The 25,228-nt window shown below is 44.9% G+C and overlaps 1 protein-coding gene across 7 annotated transcripts; it reads left to right on the forward strand.

Annotated features, from left to right (window-relative positions):
• Positions 1-1,148: 1,148 nt before the first annotated feature.
• Positions 1,149-24,299, forward strand: LOC123412289 (LRR receptor kinase SERK2-like). 7 transcript variants are annotated; one of them, XM_045105244.1, is made up of 13 exons: positions 1,149-1,479; positions 4,553-4,704; positions 5,148-5,275; positions 6,138-6,209; positions 19,944-20,087; positions 20,166-20,237; positions 20,380-20,442; positions 20,541-20,608; positions 20,702-20,830; positions 20,992-21,339; positions 21,689-22,047; positions 22,749-23,697; positions 23,840-24,299. In XM_045105244.1, the coding sequence occupies exons 3-12, from the start codon at positions 5,166-5,168 to the stop codon at positions 23,049-23,051; spliced, it is 1,668 nt and encodes a 555-aa protein (XP_044961179.1). In that variant the 5' UTR covers positions 1,149-1,479; positions 4,553-4,704; positions 5,148-5,165; the 3' UTR covers positions 23,052-23,697; positions 23,840-24,299. The 7 variants fall into 7 exon arrangements, with proteins under 7 accessions (XP_044961179.1, XP_044961181.1, XP_044961178.1 ...); XM_045105243.1 differs by having other exon boundaries at positions 1,151-1,479; positions 4,508-4,704; positions 5,143-5,275; XM_045105241.1 differs by having other exon boundaries at positions 1,151-1,479; positions 5,143-5,275.
• The last annotated feature ends 929 nt before the right edge of the window (positions 24,300-25,228 follow it).

Raw genomic sequence — 25,228 nt, forward strand, 5'->3', positions numbered from 1 at the left:
CGCTAAAATGAAAATATAAGGTACTTCTTATTGCTTTTACTTCCTTACATATATACGTAGCCCCCAAGTCCAAAATAGGGAAAGTAGTAATTTACTTCCTTCCACATATATACACATATACGTAGCCTCCAAGTCTCAATCTTGGGCCTCTCACTCGCATTGTGCACTTGTACTCTGCAATTTATGATATCCTAATTTTAATGATATCCACGTCTTGTAACCTGTTGAAGTCTTAATATGCTTCAGTCATCGTCTTCTTCAGTTTGGAGTCATTTCAAAAATGCGGATATAGGTTTCAGAACATATGTTAGAGCAGAGTTAAGTACACTATTTTCTGTTAGAAAACACTCTTTTGTCCAATAGTTAGAAAAATCGTTGTTTCTTCTGGCTTGCTAATAAATATTTTGCGTATGTTTTACATTCGCGCTACCGATTAGTTCTATGCCGCTGAACCAATGTACTCTCTCCGGTTCTTTTTAGTCTGCATATTAGCTTTGTCCGAAGTCAAAGTATCTCTACTTTGACCAAACTTATCGAAACATGTATCAACATTCACAATACCAAATTAATATTGTTAGATCCATTACGAAATGTTGTTTCATGAAATGTATATTTGATATTGTAGATGTTGATATTTTTTAATATATATTTGGTCAAACTTTGTAAAGTTTGACTTGACACAAATCTAGTATGCGGACTAAAAAGGACCGGAGGAAGTACCGTTTTAGGGCAGATGTTTGCTAAAATTATTGTACCAATTATTCTGGTGATGTTTTATATGCGCATTGTTAAAACACCCACAACGAAAGTATTCTTCTTCTCAAGTCAATACATACAGACATGATTACAAAAAAAAGGTTAGGGTTTTCCCGTCCTAGCAAATATTGACATTTCACTCTGCAAACAAAAAAATGATATTTCATTTCTCAAAAAATGGACTTTCACCTCACGCCCTCCCTGCATTTTATAAATTTCTATTTTTCCACATATTTTATAAAATCCTACCTTTTATTGTTAAAAGTGGCAAACGCGACAACGTCCGTCGTCATGATCTGGTTGAGAATATGGTTCGGTTACTTCGGTGGAAAACCGAATGTTCTCGGCGGAGGTGACCCCGACGTGCGGGTAGTACCATTTTCCTTGTGCAGGTGTCGAGTTGGTGGTGGTGAGCTGATTCTGTTCGGTCGCTTGGGTAGAAAACCGAGTGTTCTCGGTTAGTGTTTGTGTTGCCTGCAGCACGAGCGCTTAAGCTTTCAGCGACGGCACTCCTCTCCACAGGGCAACAAGAGATAAGTCCCCTAGGTTCGCCGGCGAGAGTCCAACAGCAGCGCCAACGGGGCGCGAACCGGCGATTGCGAGCACCACATCGAGGCAGACATCAGCAGGTGACTCGAGCGGGACGAGAGAAGAGTGGGGCGCTGCCTGTGGCGCGAGGCGGCGAAACGACGGGGGAGGCGCACGCTACATCGTCGACACAAGGTCAGTTCTCCGCGCGTTAGCCTCCCAAAAATTTCGTCCCACAAACGGAACGGGGGGAGGGGATTTTTAGGGGCTCGTTTGGTGTGCGGAGAGAAGTCGGGGATCCCCGCCTAATCCTTGGGTAGCTGCCACCCGTGGATAATTCGGCCCGGGTAAATTAGCTGTGCATTTGATTGATCAAGAATAGAGGGAAATTCCATTTCCCACCAGATCCCTGTCAAATCTCGGGGCCAAAAATAATCTACCATTGAGTCGTGGAAAAACTACCCCCGTTTTCTCTCGGTTTGTTTATTCTCTTTTGATCAATTCTTATACGTAAGCTCTGTCCCCGGAGCGCCAAATGATGTCGAGAGATTCCCGAGGAATACGCCGTGGATTAGACTGTGTCTAGAAAAGTCAAGCCCGTGCCATGTAGCTCTGGAAAATCTCTCCCCGCAACCAAACATATGCATGGAATCGCCTACCACCCCACCATATAGTCACCATGCTCACGTCCTACTCAACTAATCCAGTACACTAAGTAGCTGTGACTCAAAGAGTGGAGAGCAAGTCGTCAACCAAGTCTGGCCACTCGCCCACACCCTTCACCATCGTAGGCAAACCTACAGGAGGGGCTTGCGTGCAGTAGAGAGGGGCATCAGCATCTTCATCATAGTTATCAGGGAGTCAGGGCCGGTCCTGAGATTTCTGGGATCCGGGGCGAAACTAAAATTTAAAGCCCCTAAGTATAAATAAATAGTGTAGGTTAGCGAAATAAATAGCAAGAAAAATGAGACACAATTTTTTTACGTGAAAAACCCTTACGGGAAAAAACCACGGAGGCACAAAGACGTAATTCCACTATGATATATAAGTTTGTCAACCTGTTTCGATTAAACTAACCATTTTCGATCACGTACCTCTCTGTTGCTCATTGTTCTAGAGTAATGGGCATATGAAAAATGTCTTCTCTTGCCATTTAAAGGAAAAGTAATGTCAGCTTCTCTAATAGGCCCCTTCTCAACTATTATATCCCTTGCTTTGTTATCAAGACTAGCCCAATTTACTGGATCATAAATATCCACATGAATTGGTTCTTCATCAACACTAGCAGATTCCATGGGAGATGGATTATGGTCATGATCACTCACATTTTTATCGTCCGCGTCGATGTCAACATTGTCTTCTGTATGGATATCATCTTTCAGATTCACATTACTTGGTTCTTCCACAAGAACTAACGCCGACTCGTCTGGATTTTTTGAAGTGGCTGGGTTACTCGTCAAAAACTTACGAAGAGATCCTCTTTATGAATCTACCAATTTTTGATCTCCTTTCCTCTTTCTTTTTTTTGCAGCACCTGATTCAGGCTTCATACTAATTCTGAAAATAAATAAATACGAATCAAAAATAGGGCATAAACTACCCAAAAATTAAAAAAGAATCACTAGAAGTAATTGCAGGTCTAGATCCATCAGGCATCAGTAAATTGCAAACTAGAACGAGAACTGATCTACGAATCAAACTAAAATGAGACCCATCAGGAGAACAGACGGCAACTTATTCCAAGGGTTTGCTTATTCCAAACTAGAACTGATCCAAACTAGAACGAGATCCGTCAGGAGAACAGACAGACTGACGTACGTTACGGGAGAAGTTACAGACGAGGGTCCAGGACATGCCCGCGTGCCGGCGTGCGTGCCTGCGTGGCAATGAAGCCGGCGTCCAGGGCCTGCCCGTGTCGTAGTCTCGTAGTCCTGGTAGTAGTCTCGTACTCTTTTGTGCCTGCAGATGAGAGTCGCGGCGTGCAGGGAGACGAGAGACTTTACAATGCCTAGTACAGGCCTGACCTAGTATACGTATTATATATGCAGCGGGTCCCCAACAATTTTGGGCCCCGTGCGGCCGCCCCCGTGGAACCCCCCCAGGGCCGGCCCTGCAGGGAGAGTATTCAGATCAATGCCAACCATTTGTGAAGGAAACAGAAAAAGGGGTAGATCAGCAATAGGTGGGATGAAGGCAACTTTTGAATTTTTACGTTCTTAGTTTTAAAAGTTCATTTCTCCAAAAATCAAGCATCTGTTTAAACCCAGATTGCCTACAACCCTTCTCCTTTTCTAGTAAACCAAACAGTCCTGAGCAACCTCAGGTAAGCGGTACACATATTACCATGTTATAATACATATAACTTACCGGGGTATATTTTTAATAACTTTTTTCTCAGGTCAAAGTTATGGCTTCGCTTGTATGTGTCTAAGTTATATGACCTGTTATGCGTATATTATCATGATATTTATATTGTAGTTTTCGAGCTCCGTATTTAACAACCTTTTTCATCGGATAAAAAGTTATCGCTATGTTTGTACATAAATAATCAGCTAGACGGTGCGTATATAACCATACTAACAAAGTAGATGAGTCATCGGACTAGAAAAGAAAAGGAAAAATAAAGCCAAAGTGGTAAAGAAAAGATCAGCGTAAAAAAGGAAAAGAAGGTTTATGTTTCACTTTACGTTACATACATGTACAAGCACTACCAGCCTATTCGGAAACACAAGCCCAGTGTAGGCCATGTGGTTTCCTGCCACAGTTATCTACCAAGAGGTGTATCCCTAAAAAAAAAATCTACCAAGGTGTGGAGTTCGACTACCACTTCCTTGAAATGCTTTTACTATGCCAGAAAAATAGAAGAAGTTGATCGAGAAAAAATAACAGTCAGAAGCGAACAAATGGGAGCCCATGACCTCACACCATCCCGCCGCGTCTTTCGCGAACAAAACCCCAACGCGCGGACCATGCAGTCTTAAAATAAATGTCATCGCCCGTTCAGATCTGTTACATATTCCCGAACGTTTGGAAAATAGCTTTTCCGTTTATTTATTTAGTACTTTAGATATTAATATGCTAAAAGTTTGGTCAAACATAGAAACGCTTGACTTGAAAAAACAAAATATGCACTATACCGTGGAAGGGAGGGAGTACTATTCTCAGTTGATGTCATCATCTGCTGTGTCTCGTATGCCCTTTATTTTGATCCATAATAATGCAGGTATTTGGCATACTGGCACTGACACATCACCTCTGTTATGTGAAGCAAACAGAGTTAAGATTATAATCAGCGGCAACCCTTCGTTCTTCAATCAAGATAAGGCTGATATCAGCTTTCAGAAACCATGAAGCTAGTACATGGATTAATTTTTCTGGGGTTCTTACAGTCTGTTGCATGTCAGATGGTCGATCAACAGGGTAAGACCTTTATACTAGGACTTTTACCTTAAGCACACATAAAGTAACTGGACAAGTGAACTGCATATTCAGATTGAGAATTTTGACCAGAAGATGTCACACATTACTAGTGGCGCAAAAAGAAGTGCTGTAGAACAGATTTTTTTTCAAAGGGATGTAGAATACAGTAGACTCTTTCGAAAATATAAACACTTCACTGGATTTTAGATCCTTGAACCTGTCGTTGTCAATTGTGTGAATTAGCAATGCCGAGAAAACAACCATAAAGAGAGACGAACGCATATCCTTTTCATGTTATATGTTTTACGATTGTATATATCATTTCAGAAGCTCTACGTCCGTTACAGTCCATATTGCAAATGAAACATGCAATAGATGTTCTCTTTGATTGACTGTTTACCTTTTTATTTACTACTAATAAAACTTGCCTTTCTCCAGTCCAGGCTCTGTCTGAGGTGAAGATGATGCTTAATGACAGTCGTGGTGTCCTAGAAGAATGGAAAGACCATCTAGATACTGCATGTAGTGCTATTGCTACTGTCTTGTGTGCTGGAGGACAAGTCGTTCAAATGTAAGTGAAGCCTAGCCCAATCATCTCAGTTCTCCACTGAACCCGTCCGGCAAAAGGCAGTTACAGTATGTTTACATTCTATCCTTTGAACAGAGGAAAGAATCTCGCGCATTTTCAGTTAAGCATATCCTTTGTGTTTGATACCAACTTTCCCTTGGATAAAGAGATTCCATTTAGATTGCACATTGCTCATCTTTTACTTTTTTGAGAAATTGCACATTCCTTATTAAAAATTCGTTTTCGCTCCCAGGCTCATATGCTCCTGCGATCTGTACCTCTCACTCATGTTGAGATTAGCACTAGCTCTTGTAATCCATCCATATACGACATTTCATATTATTTTTGTGAGACACCGCAAGGCCCATGTTTGGCACTCAAATTGAATGCATTTTCCACATCTGTGCTGATGTAGGCACTAGACATACCGTTTTGTACCTATAGCCAGCATCCATCCCCCACCACACAGGCCCACGCAGCTCAAACATTGACTTCGGCACCCCATAATCGCCATGGAATTTCTGCTTCTTCCTGGAGGTAGACAGAGGATCTCAACATCCTCCCACTTGTATCATACCCTCTGCATTCAATCTCCCTATAGTACGCTGGGTATATTGGTGTTCATGTGCATGTATCCTCAACGAAAATGTGTATGGCACACACATTTCCAGCCCATACTTAATGGTACAGATATATGGAGCATATGTGATCGGTGCCAGAGCATCGTGCCCATCATTATAATCGCTAGTTCCATACAATTTACGGTTCACAAGGATGTTTGCTTAGCATCTATTACTAAGTTTGTAATAGCACGTACATCTGTTCACAAGACTATTTGCTTAGCTTCTCATTTCTGAATTTTCAGAAGCTTGAGCTCATCAGGGTTAAGTGGAGTCTTGTCGCCCAGCATTGCGAAGTTGAAAACACTACAACGGCTGTAAGACCAAGGATCGATTACTTATGAAATCTATGATTTTTTTCTCATGATTTTTTTGAAACAGTCACCCGAGGGCAAAGACTCTCCACTTGAATATATTTCAAAAAGAAACTGATCCAGTTTATAAAAAAATGGATTAAAACCCAAACATGACAAATCAATTTATAAGGCGAACCAAACAAAAAACCGCACAAGCAACGAAGCCTCGTCATTCACACGACACAAGGCTACCATCGCATCAACACACACCCAAGTCCGGAGCCGCCTTGACAACCACCCCTCGCACGCGAGCCACAACGCCGCACAACATAGACATCCTATAGCCATAGCCAGTGGCGAATCTAGAAAAACATAAAGGGGGGCTGGGCTGCCTAATTGGGGTGAACATTTATTGGCTGGACTGGCAAGTGGTTGAATTAGGCCTTGAGACTAATAGTAAAAATTAATTTTTCAGTGTTGAGGGGGGGGGGGGGTGTTCAAGCCTATATTAAAGCCCCTAGTAGATTCACCCACTAGCACTAGCTACAGGAGACAACCGCCCGCAGACCACGTATGCTTTGCCAAAAAATCAGGGCCACCGCCCTGACATATCAGTCAAACCGACACGTCTTATCGCGTCGACCGGGTCGACGCGCTCGCTACCCTCGCAGCACAAGGACGACACCCACACAAAGAAAAGGCACGATCCTGCCCCATGGAGTCATGAATGCACTGCAATTCGAGGCTGCCGCCCCGGCGCACATCCACCTTCCGGAGCTGCCGCTCTGACATCCACCAAACCCGAGCCGCACGAGGATAAAAACACCATAGACGAAGGCTCCAATCAACCGAGACCATCCATGATGCCTCAGAGCTATTGATGTAGCTGAAGGGCAATTGGCGATCGAGTCCACACCCGAACGAAGAGTCACACACGGCCGAGGCTACGTCAAAACAGCGTCACTGTCGGCGAAGCCGAAGGGCATCAAGGAGCAAAGTCTAGAACCGAATCGCTTTACTGTGCACACTAGCGTCAAAGGCATCACCGTCGAGCCCCAAAGAACACCATCGAACAACCACCATCAACTCCAAACCAGTCGCACTGTCACCACCACCACCACTGGTCCCAACTTTCAAAAAAGATGTTCAATGCACCGCCATCACTAGAGACCATAGATGTAAGGTTTCCTCAAAATAAGGGACGGTGAGAGCGTCTCTAGCAGACCCTGTATAATGTTGATCCGCAAAAGTCGTTTACAGTTCGCGAAAGACGGTCTTTGCGGGCCGGTGCATGTGCGGGCAGAGGCAGACCCCCCCCTAAAAAACGGACCCGTATAAAAGGACATTCGCAGAAGATGCTATTATATGGGTCGTCAATGCGGGGTCTGTTCGGGCGCCACCGCGTCGACCCGCAAACCGGAAAACCTCCCAATAAAACATAGTTGGAATTTGACGACGATTCCGGCAAATGAGTTCGAATTTAAACAATAAAACATAGTTCGTGCGTGAAATGAGAGCATAGTTTAAAAGACAAACGCAAAAGGACTTCATGTATCCTGGTCGTTCTTCAGTCTGCACCATCGAGGTCATCGCCGCTCCCGAATCCATCGACTCCCCAGAATCCATCGTCTGCACTTGTTCCTACTCCGGCACCATAATCTGTTGGAATTATGCCCTAGAGGCAATAATAAATATAGTTATTATTACAATTCCTGTATCAAGATAATCGTTTATTATCCATGCTATAATTGTATTGAACGAAGACTCATTTACATGTGTGGATACATAGACAAAACACTGTCCCTAGCAAGCCTCTAGTTGGCTAGCCAGTTGATCAACGATAGTCAGTGTCTTCTGAGTATGAACAAGGTGTTGTTGCTTGATAACTGGATCACGTCATTAGGAGAATCACGTGATGGACTAGACCCAAACTAATAGACGTAGCATGTTGATCGTATCATTTTATTGCTACTGTTTTCTGCGTGTCAAGTATTTATTCCTATGACCATGAGATCATATAACTTACTAACACCGGAGGAATACTTTGTGTGTATCAAACGTCGCAACGTAACTGGGTGACTATAAAGATGCTCTACAGGTATCTCCGAAGGTGTTCGTTAAGTTAGTATGGATCGAGACTGGGATTTGTCACTCCGTGTGACGGAGAGGTATCTCGGGGCCCACTCGGTAATACAACATCACACACAAGCCTTGCAAGCAATGTGACTTAGTGTAAGTTGCGGGATCTTGTATTACGCAACGAGTAAAGAGACTTGCCGGTAAAACGAGATTGAAATAGGTATACGGATACTGACGATCGAATCTCGGGCAAGTAACATACCGAAGGACAAAGGGAATGACATACGGGATTATATGAATCCTTGGCACTGAGGTTCAAACGATAAGATCTTCGTAGAATATGTAGGATCCAATATGGGCATCCAGGACCCGCTATTGGATATTGACCGAGGAGTCTCTCGGGTCATGTCTACATAGTTCTCGAACCCGCAGGGTCTGCACACTTAAGGTTCGACGTTGTTTTATGCGTATTTGAGTTATATGGTTGGTTACCGAATGTTGTTCGGAGTCCCGGATGAGATCACGGACGTCACGAGGGTTTCCGGAATGGTCCGGAAACGAAGATTGATATATAGGATGACCTCATTTGATTACCGGAAGGTTTTCGGAGTTACCGGGAATGTACCGGAATGACGAATGGGTTCCGGGAGTTCACCGGGGGGGGGCCACCCACCCCGGGGAAGCCCATAGGTGTTGGGGGTGCCGCACCAGCCCTTAGTGGGCTGGTGGGACAGCCCAAAAGAGGCCTATGGGCATTGGGAAGAAAATCAAAGAGGAAAAAAAATGAGGAGGTGGGAAAGGGAAGAAGGACTCCACCTTCCAAACCAAGTAGGACTCGGTTTGGGAGGGGAATCCTTCCCCCCTTGGCTCGGCCGACCCCTTGGGGGTTCTTGGACTCCAAGGCAAGGCTCCCCCCTCCCTCTCCTATATATAGTGGGGTTTTGGGGCTGATTTGAGACAACTTTTGCCACGGCAGCCCGACCACATATCTCCACGGTTTTGCCTCTAGATCGCGTTTCTGCGGAGCTCGGGCGGAGCCCTGCTGAGACGAGATCATCACCAACCTCCGGAGCGCCGTCACGCTGTCGGAGAACTCTTCTACCTCTCCGTCTCTCTTGCTGGATCAAGAAGGCCAAGATCATCGTCGAGCTGTACGTGTGCTGAACGCGGAGGTGCCGTCCGTTCGGCACTAGATCGTGGGACTGATCGTGGGACGGTTCGCGGGGCGGATCGAGGGACGTGAGGACGTTCCACTACATCAACCGCGTTCACTAACGCTTCTGCTGTACGGTCTACAAGGGTACGTAGATCACACATCCCCTCTCGTAGATGGACATCACCATGATAGGTCTTCGTGCGCGTAGGAAAATTTTTGTTTCCCATGCGACGTTCCCCAACAGTGGTATCAGAGCTAGGTTCATGCGTAGATGTCTTCTCGAGTAGAACACAAAAGTTTTTGTGGGCGGTGATGTGCGTTTTGCTGCCCTCCTTAGTCTTTTCTTGATTCCGCGATATTGTTGGATCGAAGCGGCTCGGACCGACATTACTCGTACGCTTACGAGAGACTGGTTTCATCGCTACGAGTAACTCCGTTGCTCAAAGATGACTGGCGGGTGTCAGTTTCTCCAACTTTAGTTGAATCGGATTTGACCGAGGAGGTCCTTGGATGAGGTTAAATAGCAACTCATATATCTCCGTTGTGGTGTTTGCGTAAGTAAGATGCGATCCTACTAGATACCCATGGTCACCACGTAAAACATGCAACAACAAAATTAGAGGACGTCTAACTTGTTTTTGCAGGGTATGCTTGTGATGTGATATGGCCAACGATGTGATGTGATATATTGGATGTATGAGATGATCATGTTGTAATAGAAAATATCGAATTGCACGTCGATGGTACGGCAACCGGCGGGAGCCATAGGGTTTTCTTTATACTAACGTTTGTGCTTGCAGATGCGTTTACTATTTTGCTAGGATGTAGCTTTAGTAGTAATAGCATGAGTAGCACGACAACCCCGATGGCGACACGTTGATGGAGATCATGGTGTGGCGCCGGTGACAAAGAAGATCGTGCCGGTGCTTTGATGATGGAGATCAAGGAGCACGTGATGATGGCCATATCATGTCACTTATGAATTGCATGTGATGTTAATCCTTTTCTGCACCTTATTTTGCTTAGAACGACGGTAGCATTATGAGGTGATCTCTCACTAAAATTTCAAGACGAAATTGTGTTCTCCCCGACTGTGCACCGTTGCTACAGTTCGTCGTTTCGAGACACCACGTGATGATCGAGTGTGATAGACTCAACGTTCACATACAACGGGTGCAAAACAGTTGCGCACGCGGAACACTCGGGTTAAGCTTGACGAGCCTAGCATGTGCAGACATGGCCTCGGAACACATGAGACCGAAAGGTGGATCATGAATCATATAGATGATATGATTAGCATAGGGATGCTTACCATTGAAACTATACTCAACTCACGTGATGATCGGACTTGAGCTAGTGTAAGTGGATCATGAACCACTCAAATGACTAGAGAGATGTACTTTTTGAGTGGGAGTTTAGCGAATAATTTGATTAAGTTAAACTCTAATTATCTTGAACATAGTCTAAGTCCACTTTGAACATATTTGTGTTGTAGATCATGGCTCACGCGACAGTCATCCTGAATTTTAATACGTTCCTAGAGAAAGCTAAGTTGAAAGATGATGGAAGCAACTTCGTAGACTGGGCTCGTAATCTTAAGCTAATCTTACAAGCTGGGAACAAGGATTGTGTCCTTAATGCTGCGTTAGGAGATGAACCACCCGCTACGGCCGATCAGGATGTTAAGAACGCTTGGTTAGCACGTAAGGAGGACTACTCAATAGTTCAATGTGAAGTCGTGTATGGCTTAGAACCGGGACTTCCACGTCGCTTTGAGCGTCATGGAGCATTTGAGATGTTCCAGGAGTTGAAGTTTATCTTTCAGAAGAACGCCCGGATCGAGAGGTATGGGACCTCCGATAAATTCTATGCTTGCAAGATGGAGGAGAACTCGTCTGTCAGTGAACATGTGCTAAAAATGTCTGGGTACTCAAACCGTCTAGCTGAGCTGGGGATTGAACTCCCGCAAGAAGCTATCACTGACAGAATCCTTCAATCACTGCCGCCAAGCTATAAAGGCTTTGTGTTGAACTACAACATGCAAGGGATGAACAAGTCTCCCGGCGAGTTGTTTGCGATGCTGAAAGTCGCAGAGTCTGAACTCCGTAAAGAGCATCAAGTGTTGATGGTGAATAAGACCACTAGTTTCAAGAGAAACGGCAAAGGCAAGAAGGGTAATTCGAAGAAGAGCGGCAAGCCTGTTGCCAATCCGACGAAGAAACCCAAAGCTGGACCTAAGCCTGAAACAGAGTGTTACTATTGCAAGGGTATGGGTCACTAGAAGCGCAATTGCCCCAAGTATCTGGCTGATAAGAAGGCGGCCAAAGAAAAATCAGGTATATTTGATATACATGTTATTGATGTGTACTTAACCGGCTCTCGTAGTAGTGCCTAGGTATTCGATACCGGTTCTGTTGCTCATATTTGCAACTCGAAACAGGAACTGCGGAATAGACGAAGGCTGGCGAAAGATGAAGTGACGATGCGCGTGGGAAATGGTTCCAAGGTTGATGCAATCGCCGTCGGCACAGTCTCACTTCAGTTACCGTCAGGATTAGTTATGAACTTAAATCATTGTTATTTAGTGCCTGCGTTGAGCATGAACATTATATCTGGATCTTGTTTATTGCGAGACGGTTACTCTTTTAAGTCAGAGAATAATGGTTGTTCTATTTCTACGAGTAACATCTTTTATGGTCATGCACCCAATGTGAGAGGATTGTTCATACTGAATCTTGATAGTGATACACACATACATAACATTGAGACCAAATGAGTTAGAGTTAACAATGATAGCGCCATATTTTTGTGGCACTGCCGCTTAGGTCATATTGGTGTAAAGCGCATGAAGAAACTCCATGCCGATGGACTTTTGGAGTCACTTGACTTTGATTCACTTGACAAGTGCGAACCATGCCTCATGGGCAAGATGACTAAAACTCCGTTCTCTGAAACAATGGAGCGTGCAAGTGACTTGTTGGAAATCATACATACCGATGTGTGTGGTCCGATGAGCGTAGAGGCACGCAGCGGATATCGTTATTTTCTCACCTTCACTGACGATTTGAGTAGATATGGTTATGTCTACTTAATGAAGCACAAGTCTGAAACATTTGAAAAGTTCAAACAATTTCAGAGTGAAGTCGAAAATCATCGTAACAAGAAGATCAAGTTCCTATGGTCTGATCGTGGGGGGTGAATATCTGAGTTTCGAGTTTGGTGCTCACTTAAGACAATGTGGTATTGTTTCACAGTTGACACCGCCTGGAACACCACAGCGTAATGGTGTGTCCGAACGTCGTAATCGTACTTTATTAGAGATGGTGCGATCTATGATGTCTCTTACCGATTTGCCATTATCATTTTGGGGTTATGCATTAGAAACAGCTGTATTCACTTTAAATAGGGCACCATCAAAATCCGTTGAGACGACACCATACGAACTGTGGTTTGGCAAAAGGCCAAAGTTGTCATTTCTTAAAGTTTGGGGATGTGATGCTTATGTCAAAAAGCTTCAGCCTAAAAAGCTGGAACCCAAAGCGGAAAAGTGCATCTTCATAGGTTACCCAAAAGAGACAGTTGGGTACACCTTCTATCTCAAATCCGAGGGCAAAGTGTTTGTTGCTAAAAACGGAGCTTTTCTCGAGAAGGAGTTTCTCTCGAGAGAATTGAGTGGGAGGAAGATAGAACTTAACGAGGTTGTCAAACCTCTCATCCCTCTGGATGGTGGCGCGGGGCAAGGGGAAACCTCTGTCGTTGCGACGCCGGTTGAGGAGGAAGTTAATGATGATGATCATGAAACTCCGGTTCAAGTTTCTGTCGAACCACGCAGGTCGACGAGACCACGTGCTGCTCCAGAGTGGTATGGCAATCCCGTCTTATCGATCATGTTGTTAGACAACAATGAACCTGCAAATTATGAAGAAGCAATGGTGGGCCCAGATTCCAACAAATGGCTAGAAGCCATGAAGTCCGAGATAGGATCCATGTATGAGAACAAAGTGTGGACTTTGGAGGTACTGCCTGAGGGCTGCAAGGCTATTCAGAACAAATGGATCTTTAAGAGGAAGACGGACGATGACGGCAATGTGACCGTTTATAAAGCTCGACTTGTGGCAAAGAGTTTTTCACAAGTTCAAGGAGTTGACTACGATGAGACATTCTCACCCGTAGCGATGCTTAAGTCCGTCAGAATCATGTTAGCAATAGCTGCATTTTTCGATTATGAAATCTGGCAGATGGATGTCAAAATGGCGTTCCTTAACGGTTTCCTTAAGGAAGAATTGTATATGATGCAACCCGAAGGTTTTGTCGATCCTAAGGATGCTAACAAGGTGTGCAAACTCCAGCAATCCATTTATGGACTGGTGCAAGCATCTCGGAGTTGGAACAAACGCTTTGATGAGGTGATCAAAGCATTTGGGTTTATACAAGTGGTTGGAGAATCTTGTATTTACAAGAAAGTGAGTGGGAGCTCTCTGGCGTTTCTAATATTATATGTGGATGACATATTATTGATTGGAAACAACGTAGAGTTTTTGGAGAGCATAAAGGATTACTTGAATAAAAGTTTCTCTATGAAGGACCTAGGAGAAGCTGCTTACATTCTAGGCATTAAGATATACAGGGATAGATCAAAACGCCTGATAGAACTTTCACAAAGCACATACCTTGATAAAGTTTTGAAGAGGTTCAAAATGGAACAGTCCAAGAAAGGGTTCTTGCCAGTTTTACAAGGTACGAGATTGAGTAAGACTCAGTGCCCAGCAACTGATGAAGATAGAGAACATATGCGCTCCGTCCCCTATGCTTCAGCCATAGGTTCTATCATGTATGCAATGCTGTGCACTAGACCGGATGTTAGCCTGGCCATAAGTATGGCAGGTAGGTTCCATAGTAATCCAGGAGTGGATCACTGGATGGCGGTCAAGAATATCCTGAAGTACCTGAAAAGGACTAAGGAGATGTTCTCGTGTATGGAGGTGACGAAGAGCTCGCCGTAAAAGGTTACGTCGATGCAAGCTTTGACACAGATCCGGACGACTCTAAGTCGCAAACCGGATACGTATTTATTCTTAATGGGGGTGCAGTAAGCTGGTGCAGTTCCAAGCAGAGCGTCGTAGCAGATTCTACATGTGAAGCGGAGTACATGGCTGCCTCAGAGGCAGCTAAGGAGGGTGTCTGGATGAAGCAATTCATGACGGATCTTGGAGTGGTGCCAAGCGCACTGAATCCAATAACCTTGTTCTGTGACAACACGGGTGCCATTGCCCTAGCAAAGGAACCACGGTTTCACAAGAAGTCCAGACACATCAAACGACGCTTCAACCTCATCCGCGACTACGTCGAAGGGGAGGACGTAAATATATGCAAAGTGCACACGGATCTGAATGTAGCAGACCCGCTGACTAAACCTCTTCCACGGGCAAAGCATGATCAACACCAGAACTGTATGGGTGTTAGATTTATTACAATGTAATTCGCATGATGATGTGAGGGCTAGATTATTGACTCTAGTGCAAGTGGGAGACTCTTGGAATTATGCCCTAGAGGCAATAATAAATATAGTTATTATTACAATTCCTGTATCAAGATAATCGTTTATTATCCATGCTATAATTGTATTGAACGAAGACTCATTTACATGTGTGGATACATAGACAAAACACTGTCCCTAGCAAGCCTCTAGTTGGCTAGCCAGTTGATCAACGATAGTCAGTGTCTTCTGAGTATGAACAAGGTGTTGTTGCTTGATAACTGGATCACGTCATTAGGAGAATCACGTGATGGACTAGACCCAAACTAATAGACGTAGCATGTTGATCGTGTCATTTTATTGCTACTGTTTTCTGCGTGTCAAGTATTTATTCCTATGACCATGAGATCATATAACTTACTAACACCGGAGGAATACTTTGTGTGTATCAAACGTCGCAACGTAACTGGGTGACTATAAAGATGCTCTACAGGTATCTCCGAAGGTGTTCGTTAAGTTAGTATGGATCGAGACTGGGATTTGTCACTCCGTGTGACGGAGAGGTATCTCGGGGCCCACTCGGTAATACAACATCACACACAAGCCTTGCAAGCAATGTGACTTAGTGTAAGTTGCGGGATCTTGTATTACGCAACGAGTAAAGAGACTTGCCGGTAAAACGAGATTGAAATAGGTATACGGATACTGACGATCGAATCTCGGGCAAGTAACATACCGAAGGACAAAGGGAATGACATACGGGATTATATGAATCCTTGGCACTGAGGTTCAAACGATAAGATCTTCGTAGAATATGTAGGATCCAATATGGGCATCCAGGACCCGCTATTGGATATTGACCGAGGAGTCTCTCGGGTCATGTCTACATAGTTCTCGAACCCGCAGGGTCTGCACACTTAAGGTTCGACGTTGTTTTATGCGTATTTGAGTTATATGGTTGGTTACCGAATGTTGTTCGGAGTCCCGGATGAGATCACGGACGTCACGAGGGTTTCCGGAATGGTCCGGAAACGAAGATTGATATATAGGATGACCTCATTTGATTACCGGAAGGTTTTCGGAGTTACCGGGAATGTACCGGAATGACGAATGGGTTCCGGGAGTTCACCGGGGGGGCCCACCCACCACGGGGAAGCCCATAGGTGTTGGGGGTGCCGCACCAGCCCTTAGTGGGCTGGTGGGACAGCCCAAAAGAGGCCTATGGGCATTGGGAAGAAAATCAAAGAGGAAAAAAAATGAGGAGGTGGGAAAGGGAAGAAGGACTCCACCTTCCAAACCAAGTAGGACTCGGTTTGGGAGGGGAATCCTTCCCCCCTTGGCTCGGCCGACCCCTTGGGGGTTCTTGGACCCCAAGGCAAGGCTCCCCCTCCCTCTCCTATATATAGTGGGGTTTTGGGGCTGATTTGAGACAACTTTTGCCACGGCAGCCCGACCACATATCTCCACGGTTTTGCCTCTAGATCGCGTTTCTGCGGAGCTCGGGCGGAGCCCTGCTGAGACGAGATCATCACCAACCTCCGGAGCGCCGTCACGCTGCCGGAGAACTCTTCTACCTCTCCGTCTCTCTTGCTGGATCAAGAAGGCCGAGATCATCGTCGAGCTGTACGTGTGCTGAACGCGGAGGTGCCGTCCGTTCGGCACTAGATCGTGGGACTGATCGCGGGACGGTTCGCGTGGCGGATCGAGGGACGTGAGGACGTTCCACTACATCAACCGCGTTCACTAACGCTTCTGCTGTACGGTCTACAAGGGTACGTAGATCACACATCCCCTCTCGTAGATGGACATCACCATGATAGGTCTTCGTGCGCGTAGGAAAATTTTTGTTTCCCATGCGACGTTCCCCAACAGTGGTATCAGAGCTAGGTTCATGCGTAGATGTCTTCTCGAGTAGAACACAAAAGTTTTTGTGGGCGGTGATGTGCGTTTTGCTGCCCTCCTTAGTCTTTTCTTGATTCCGCGATATTGTTGGATCGAAGCGGCTCGGACCGACATTACTCGTACGCTTACGAGAGACTGGTTTCATCGCTACGAGTAACTCCGTTGCTCAAAGATGACTGGCGGGTGTCAGTTTCTCCAACTTTAGTTGAATCGGATTTGACCGAGGAGGTCCTTGGATGAGGTTAAATAGCAACTCATATATCTCCGTTGTGGTGTTTGCGTAAGTAAGATGCGATCCTACTAGATACCCATGGTCACCACGTAAAACATGCAACAACAAAATTAGAGGACGTCTAACTTGTTTTTGCAGGGTATGCTTGTGATGTGATATGGCCAACACACCCGTGCAAGGATTCATACACACTGAACTCCAATCCTTGATCAAGATTTGATCTTCCAATATCGTGTACTTCTTCGATCTCACACTTTTTTCCCTGCGATTGCTGATACGTTCCCTCATCTACCTCCTCCACCTCATTTTCACCACCGTGGTCATCAACGCCACCCGCCAATTCATTATAATCGAAACCAGCTATCGGGGCTTGATCGATGTCAATTTTGTTGGTGGCCAACAAGTTCACGAACTCGGCAACGACATTGTTTGAACCAGCGCTACATTAAGTAGAAGCTCATCACGACCTACGACAATGGCAAAAAATCGAAGCAAAAATAAGTGAGTGAGGATGCATACCTTCCGGCCCTTTCATCGAACACCTCGCCTATGGTGCAAGCAGCGCCGTAGATAGGCACCGTCGGGGAACGTCTCACCAGGGGGGATGGAGTGACCGAAGGTTTCTTCGTAGGAACCTTCTTTCGCTTCACGTCCGAAACCTCTTGTTCATCTTCCCCGCCGGCGTCCGGGCAGATCGTGCAGCAGCGACGGCGCCCGGCGCGACTTCCCTTCCGGCTGGGTTAGCCGGAATGCCGCCCTACACGAAAATGTTGCCTTGCCGCTTGCAGGCTGGCGCATTGGTGACTATGGCGACGGCAGGGGTGACATGGCCGACAACGAGATCCGTCTGACGGGGTTGCGCGTGCGCGACCTCCACGTTGACAAGATCAGCCGGCTGAAAGGCTTCCATGGCGGGGAAGAAGGTCCGGAGCATGCGGTGGGCGGGCAAAGGCTGCGAGGAGGGGGAGCAGGGAACGGCCGCGCGGAAATTTCCCTTGCGCCAAATCTTGTTGCGGATAAGGGGCGAGCTCGGGTTGGCCTCCCACCCCATGAATCTAAAGGTTGTGGACGAATTTTTGTCGTGCCCTGCAAAAAAAATTATGGACCAGACGCGTTTGCGGGTCTGATCTGGCAGTATTTTCTGTCTTGATCTGTATTTTGATAGTTATTTTGGGGGTTGAGGCATTATATAGGGTGTGTTAGAGATGATCTCCACAGTAGCGACGCCCGCCGACTTCACCCCGAGCCCCCGACCATAGGCAGAGACAGACTTTCATGCCACATACCAAACTAGCTGGCCCACTGCATCCACCGTCGACCACCAACCAGTTATCTGCCGTACGTCCACACGAGCAGAGCACCGCAACCCATGTACCACTGCCCCGGAGCCGCTGCACCAGTCCTGGCCAAACGGGCTGGCCCGGCACGGCCCGCCATAAACGGGGCCAGGCACGAATATTAGCCGGGCCGTGTCGTGCCGGCCCATCTGCGCAGCCTCCCGGCCCAGGCACGACACGGGGCTATACGGTCCGGCCCGCCGGCACGCCAGGCCTGCTAGGCTTTTAACATTTTAGGTTGTTATTTGGGCCGATTTTGGGCTATTCGGCTGTTTTTGTGTCGATTTTAACATATTGGACTGTTTTTTTGGTCGATTTTAAATTATTTGGCTATTTTTATCTTATATATATAAATAAATAATAATAACGGTAAACGGGCCGTGTCGTGTCGGCCGGTGTGCCTAGCCTTCAGGCCCAGGCACGACCCAAGACGGGCTGCGTGTCTGGCACGACCCGATTAGCCCGTGGCATGCCGGGCTGTCGTGCTTCTGGGTCGGCCCAAACCTGGGCAAATGGGCCGGGCTAAACAAGCCGGCCCGCCAGCCCGCCACGACGACACGGGCCCGGCCCGACACGATTTAAACGGGTCATGCCAGGCACGCGGGCCGGCACGGCACAACCCGTTTATTTATTTATTTACTTATTTATATATATAGGATAAAAAAACAACATAACAGGTCAAAATTGATCCAAAACACAGTCCAATATATTAAAATAGGCAAAAAACAGCCTAATAGACCGAAATCAGCCCAAATAATAGCCTAAAAAAACTAACAAGCTAGCGGGCCTGGCGTGCCTACGGACCGGCCCGTATAACCTTCGTGCCGTGCCTGGGCCGGGAGGCTGCGCCGGCGAGCCGGCACGGCACGGTCCGGCTAATAATCGGGCACAGGCGTGCCTTGCCGTGCCTGGCATGGGCCGGGCCGTTTGGCCAGGTCTGGGTCGGCCCAGGAAGCACGCCCGTTTGGCCAGGACTGCGATGCACCGACATCCACGAATGCCACGAACCATGCCCGGCTCGAACTGGAGCCAAACGGCAGATCCGAGTAGCAGGACCCCCGCCACTGGTCAGCACAACATCACCGGGACCGCTGTAGACCACCGCCTCCAGCTTAGCAATGCGCGGACGCCCGGAGGCAGAGGAATGCACAGCCCGTGCACCAGCCCGGATCCAGGCGCGGTGGCAAGATCCGCCGCCGAGGGGAGCCACCCACGCGCGGGGAGCAGCCATGGCGAACGGAGCAGGCGACGGCCGCGACCCAGCCCAGCAGTCGGAGCACAAGCAGAGCAGTATCGAGCGCGATGGCCGCCGCCGCCCGACCAGCACATGCGTCCACCTCGAGCTCTCCCCGAGCCTCCCTTGGAAGCAGGGGGCCGCCGCCACTGCGGCTACACCAACGGCAGTGGGCAGCGGCGGAGGAAAATGGTTCTAGTATCGTTATCGTCCATCTATACATGAAAATGGTGTACAAAAAGATATCCATTAAAAATGGTTCTAGTATCGTTATTGTCAGATATCTTCATCCATTAAAAATGGTTCTAGTATCGTTATTGTCAGATATCTTCGTTTCAGGTTTTTAGATGGTAACGACATAAGTGGAGGAATCCCACAGGAGATCGGGAATCTTTCAAGTCTGATAATTCTTAGACTTGAAAATAATCTATTCAATGGCTCAATACCCGATCCTCTTGGCCGCCTTTCAAAACTGCAACATCTGTAAGTCAGACCGTGACTTCTGTTATCTCTTCGTATTGTGGTTCACTAACAAACGTAAGAGTGTGGCAACTTTGACAGGGATCTGAGCCAAAATCTTCTAAGTGGAAATATTCCAATCTCTCTGTCCAATATTCCATCCTTGAATTCCATGTAAGTTTTCTTTTCAATGCTGATATAAGAAGAAAAATCACTGAATGTCATTGTTGTCATTGCAAGCCTTGTATTTATTTTAATAAGCGAATAAGACCATATGAACTCAATTATCTGATGATCCCCATGTTGTGTTTTGCAGCAATCTGGCATATAACAATCTTAGTGGTGAAATACCTGAACTACTTCATGCGGCCCTATACAAGTATGACCTACCTCAACTTTAGTACTAGCTTATATATATATATAATCAATTTTATGACTCCTTCAATTGTCATAATGAGTGTAATCGTGTGGTTCTAGCTATACCGGCAACCACTTAAATTGTGGTCCACACTCAATGCCATGCGAAGGAAACATCAACAATACAGGTAATCCAGAAACCTACATGACAATCTATATGGAAGCCAACATTTGGGTTGAAAAGCATGTGCTTGCATTTCATAGTAAACATTTGTTGACAGGTGGATCAAGAAAATCCACCATAAAGGTGGTTCTTGGAAGCATTGGTGGAGCAATAGTTCTCGTCCTTGTTGCTATTCTAATCTTGCGAAGAATGCATAGCCGACATTATTTATGTTTTGATGTTCCAGGTTAGTAAGGATTAGCTGTAAAATTATTTTTGTTCATGCATGTTTACCATATTGAAATGTTCACCATGAAAATAATTTTCCATCTATTCTAGTGGAATTCCACAAAGAAAGGCTTTTTTTTATCAACTGAGGACATGATAAACCTGTAAATTAAATTTCAGATGAGCATGCTCTAAGCCTAGATCTTGGGCAGACACAACAGTTCTCGTTCCATCATCTCATGATTGCAACAGGAAATTTTGGTAGAGAAAATTTTATTGGCAAGGGCTCTTTAACTGAGGTTTACAAAGGAGTTCTTCCAGGCCAAGACGATAAAGCAGTTGCTGTCAAACGATTTGTCAAAATAAAAAAGCATGAGGATGATATGGCTTTCAGACGAGAAGCTGAAGTTATAAGGGTGGCTGTCCACAACAATATATTGAGATTGACAGGGTATTGCATGGAACGAAAGGAGCGCCTCTTGGTTTATCCTTTCATGGAGAATTTGAGTCTTTCTTCTAATTTAGAAGGTAATATCACATTGCTAGTAGATTTTCTTATATATTTGTCTATGCACATATCTTGTTGATGGCTTTTGCTCGGTTGGAGGATTCAGTTCTAATATAGTCATTGGCAGACACAATGTCTTACTTCTGTGAATGATGAATTACGAATCTCTGGCATCACCTAAAGTAAAGATAATTGAATTATCTCTACTTCTATGAGACGCAACATAATAACAAGAAAGTCAGTCTAGGATAGTATTATACATTTATACTCCTATAAAACGTCTTGCATTTGTTTACAGAGGGAGGAGTATCATATTAGTCTGCTTCGAACTATCGTTGAAGAAATTGATGAAATCACATAAATATGCAGGTTTAAAACCAAATCAACCAACATTGGATTGGGCAAAAAGAATGAAAATTGCTCTTGGTGTTGCCCATGCTTTGGAATACCTTCATGATAACTGCAACCCCCCGATTATCCACCGTGATATCAAGGCTGCCAATGTCCTGCTCAATGGAAATTTTGAAGCTGTGCTAGGAGACTTCGGATTAGCAATGATAATGGACCAAGGGAAGGCAATAGTGACGACAGAGATCCAGGGAACAGTGGGCTACATGGCTCCTGAGTACAGGAGTACAGGAAAGGCATCAACGAAAACGGACGTATATGGATATGGTGTCTTGCTGCTAGAGATTGTGACAGGAAAGGGTCCAGACTTCCATGTTAATGTAAGCTTCTCTATCCTATTGTTATTATTCACAAGTACTTTGACCTCTTCTTTGCAGATTTGTGTATGTTGGTACACAATATATTTTTTAATTTTATTTATTTTTCATCACACATCTGAATAAATCATTTCACATTAGCAATATGAGTAAGGTTTGATATTTTAATAGTCAAATTTATAGAAGTTTGACCGCATGACTATGATGACATGTACTGTATTTAAAAAGAGAGGTCGTACAAATTAATGTGGGAATTTTTGTGCACATAACAATGAAGTGTAGGTTTTTGCTTCAGTACAACCCCTCTAATTAAAACAATGCAAGAGAGTAAAACATACCCCTTCAGATGAGAGGGTATGCTGGTCTAATTAAAAAATAAGCAATATTCATTGATTGATGTATGTAACTTCAATCTATATCAAAGTTTACATAGACTTAGACACAGGCAATTATTAACAGAGACTTAGACTTGGACTTAGAAGGGTATGTGCTTAGAGCTGGATCCCCACTTATTAATAGTATAAAAGATAAGATTACCTTTATTTTGTTTTACTTTTGAAAGGAGGTATACTGACACGAACCCCTGAAATGTAACTATTAACAGTGTTACAGCGGATGACTCTGACAAACAATAGAACAAAATTCCTTTTCATGGTTTATAAAGCTTCGGCTCCTATGGTGTTGACCGTTTGATTAATGTGAAGGTGAAGCATTTCATGCAAGAAGGCCAACCGCAAGAAATTGTCGACCCCAATTTGGATCGTGCATATCAGCGTGAAGAGCTGATACAACTTATGAATATATCACTCCTCTGCACCCAAGAGGAAGCTGAACTCCGACCTACGATGTCGAGAATTGTAAAGATGCTTGAAGCAGATGCCCGGCAAGATCGGTGGGCTGAGTCGCTACATGCTCAGCTTATCTCTCGGGGTTGGCTCGAGCAGTATGAGGAAAGGGCGATACAGAAGTTCGCAGGTAATGCCTTTGCCCCCTCTCCTGATAGCTAGCCTGTAGCGGAGGCCGACAGCGAGAAGAGCAAGCAAGTCTTGGGGGAGAAGAAGAACAGGGCCCGTGGACAGAGTGGGAGAGAGGGGAGAATAGCCGTCGGCGTGAGTGGGCGAGTATGATGTGTGGGACCCAGGGTCCAGGGGCCGTATAGGAAGGCAAGCGTGCATTGTAATCGACAGCTATCGAGAGGGGGGCGTTGTGGAGGCAGAGCTCCTTGCAGGCCGTAATCTGTGTCGAGCGTTTCAGCATCTGCATGCGTGCCGTGAGCCTTTTCAGCTACTCTATATACGATCTCTATTTAAGTGAAATACACCGGTGCCATACTATCGTGTTCGATAAAGCTCTGAGAATTCGTTGCAAAAACAAAAAAAATACTATCGTGTTCGCCATTTGTACGTGGGCCTACGTTTAGCCGGTCTATCGCGTGAACATGATGTTCTTCGTGGTTGGATTTGAATTTGGCCCACTGCACGGGCTGGTGACTGGTTGATTGCCCGATAGTTGACACGCTATGGTGACCATTACGAGGTTAGGCAGTGCACAGGGTACGTGTGTTCGGCCCGTCGACCCCAGCTGTAGCATGCCGGAGTAGAGGGCTTTCGTGATGGATGCCATGGAGTTCTTCTACGAGGAATCGGATGCAGGGTAATGTTCCGCTAAATCTGGATTTTTCCCTATTTTCGCTCTTGGGGGTGTCTGTATTTGCGGTGGCAGTAGCTTGGATTGGCGTTTTCTCGTATTTGTTAATCTAAGATCATATCTGGCTCTGTGTTGTTTTTCTGGGCAGGTTCGTCCCTCATTTGGGTATCAGGTTTGCATTAAGAGATGGAGTTGCCAGCGAGCAGTTGATTGATGATGAGACGAGTAGAACTGCTGGTGTCCAAGACGACTTGATTTCTTCTGAGCAAGTGCGCGGGGATGGGTACCATCTGGAAGACGAAGCAGTTGAGCAGACGGAAGGAACATTCGGATTTGCTACAACTCAGCTAGCTGAGTTTTACTTATAGTCTCATTCACCGTTGTAACCATTAGATATGTGTTTTAAGATTCGTGCGAAACATTTCTTTCGCGTGACAGGATGCAAGGCTGTTCTCGTACAGGGCAGCCCCATGTGCGTTGATTTTTTTGTCTGTCCTTTGTCTGTTTGACTATTGGGCTGGGCTATGTGCGTTTTTCTTTTCTTCATATTTCCTAGCCCAATGAAAAACCATGGGGTCAGAGATATAAATGTAACGTTGTTACTTTTCTGTTTTGTCATTTCTTCACTGTAGCATTTTGTAATGATGTTTTTTTTGTTTTACCATCCAATCGTCACACAATAGATTGTAGTCGTTGTGTGTTCTGTCTATGGAAAAAATAACACGCTATACCGTCGCTAGCAACATGCTATAGCGCGTATAGATAATTGTCTCGTTAAATTAGTTAGTGTATAATGTCTTGCTAATAACACGCTATAGCATGCTAATAATATATTTCTAGAGACGACACTATTTTGTATAGCGCGTTATTTTTTTCCTTGGTTTTGTCCAAGCGAGGCGGCTCTAGTTTCATATAGGACGTGGCCCATGTGCATGAGTAGTAGCTTTTTCGTTTTTCGTTTACGGAGCTAGGTTATATGGGTTTTATTCTTCTTTTTCTTCTTTTTCTTTTTCTTTTTTACTCAGTGGAAAAAGGAAAGGAGGATATGATTCAATGATGTGAATCGTTGATGTGCTAATTGCATGTTATTGTAACTTGTTTTCATTTTTAAATCACGCTAGTGTCATCTGTTGACAGTAGCTTTTAGGGTCAGCTCTTTGTAACGACTTTCTTTTCATATATTTTTCTCCCATGATTAATTGCTGTTTATTTTTTCTTATTTCACTAATATGTAGTAGAATACAATTCCAATATTCTCCCATTAACTAAATTAGTGTATTCATTTTGTTTTCTAGATTAATATTCATTTGTTACCATAGATTGGATAATTGATTATTAAGGGATTTCACTATTTTTATTTGTCTCTTCCATTTATTCATTTTCTATATTTTTTGTTTCATATTTTCATTTTTCATTTATTTTCTATTTTTATTCATCTTATTTATTTTTATTTTGTGTACTTTTTTCTAATGATATCAAAGCACATGCCTCCTTTTTGGTAGAAATGTTTTTTCATTAGTTTTTCTGTCAAAAGTTT

Source organism: Hordeum vulgare, chromosome 7H (genome assembly GCF_904849725.1).
Source record: "Hordeum vulgare subsp. vulgare chromosome 7H, MorexV3_pseudomolecules_assembly, whole genome shotgun sequence".
NCBI lineage: Eukaryota > Viridiplantae > Streptophyta > Magnoliopsida > Poales > Poaceae > Hordeum > Hordeum vulgare.

Excerpts from the sequence above, each read along its gene's own strand:
- LOC123412289 (XM_045105247.1), top strand. The coding sequence starts at position 19,489 with ATGCGCGGACGCCCGGAGGCAGAGGAATGCACAGCCCGTGCACCAGCC. Across the intron at positions 20,443-20,540 it reads CTTCATGCGGCCCTATACAA|CTATACCGGCAACCACTTAA; the intron begins GTATGACCTACC and ends GTGTGGTTCTAG. Across the intron at positions 22,048-22,748 it reads GTCCAGACTTCCATGTTAAT|GTGAAGCATTTCATGCAAGA; the intron begins GTAAGCTTCTCT and ends ATTAATGTGAAG.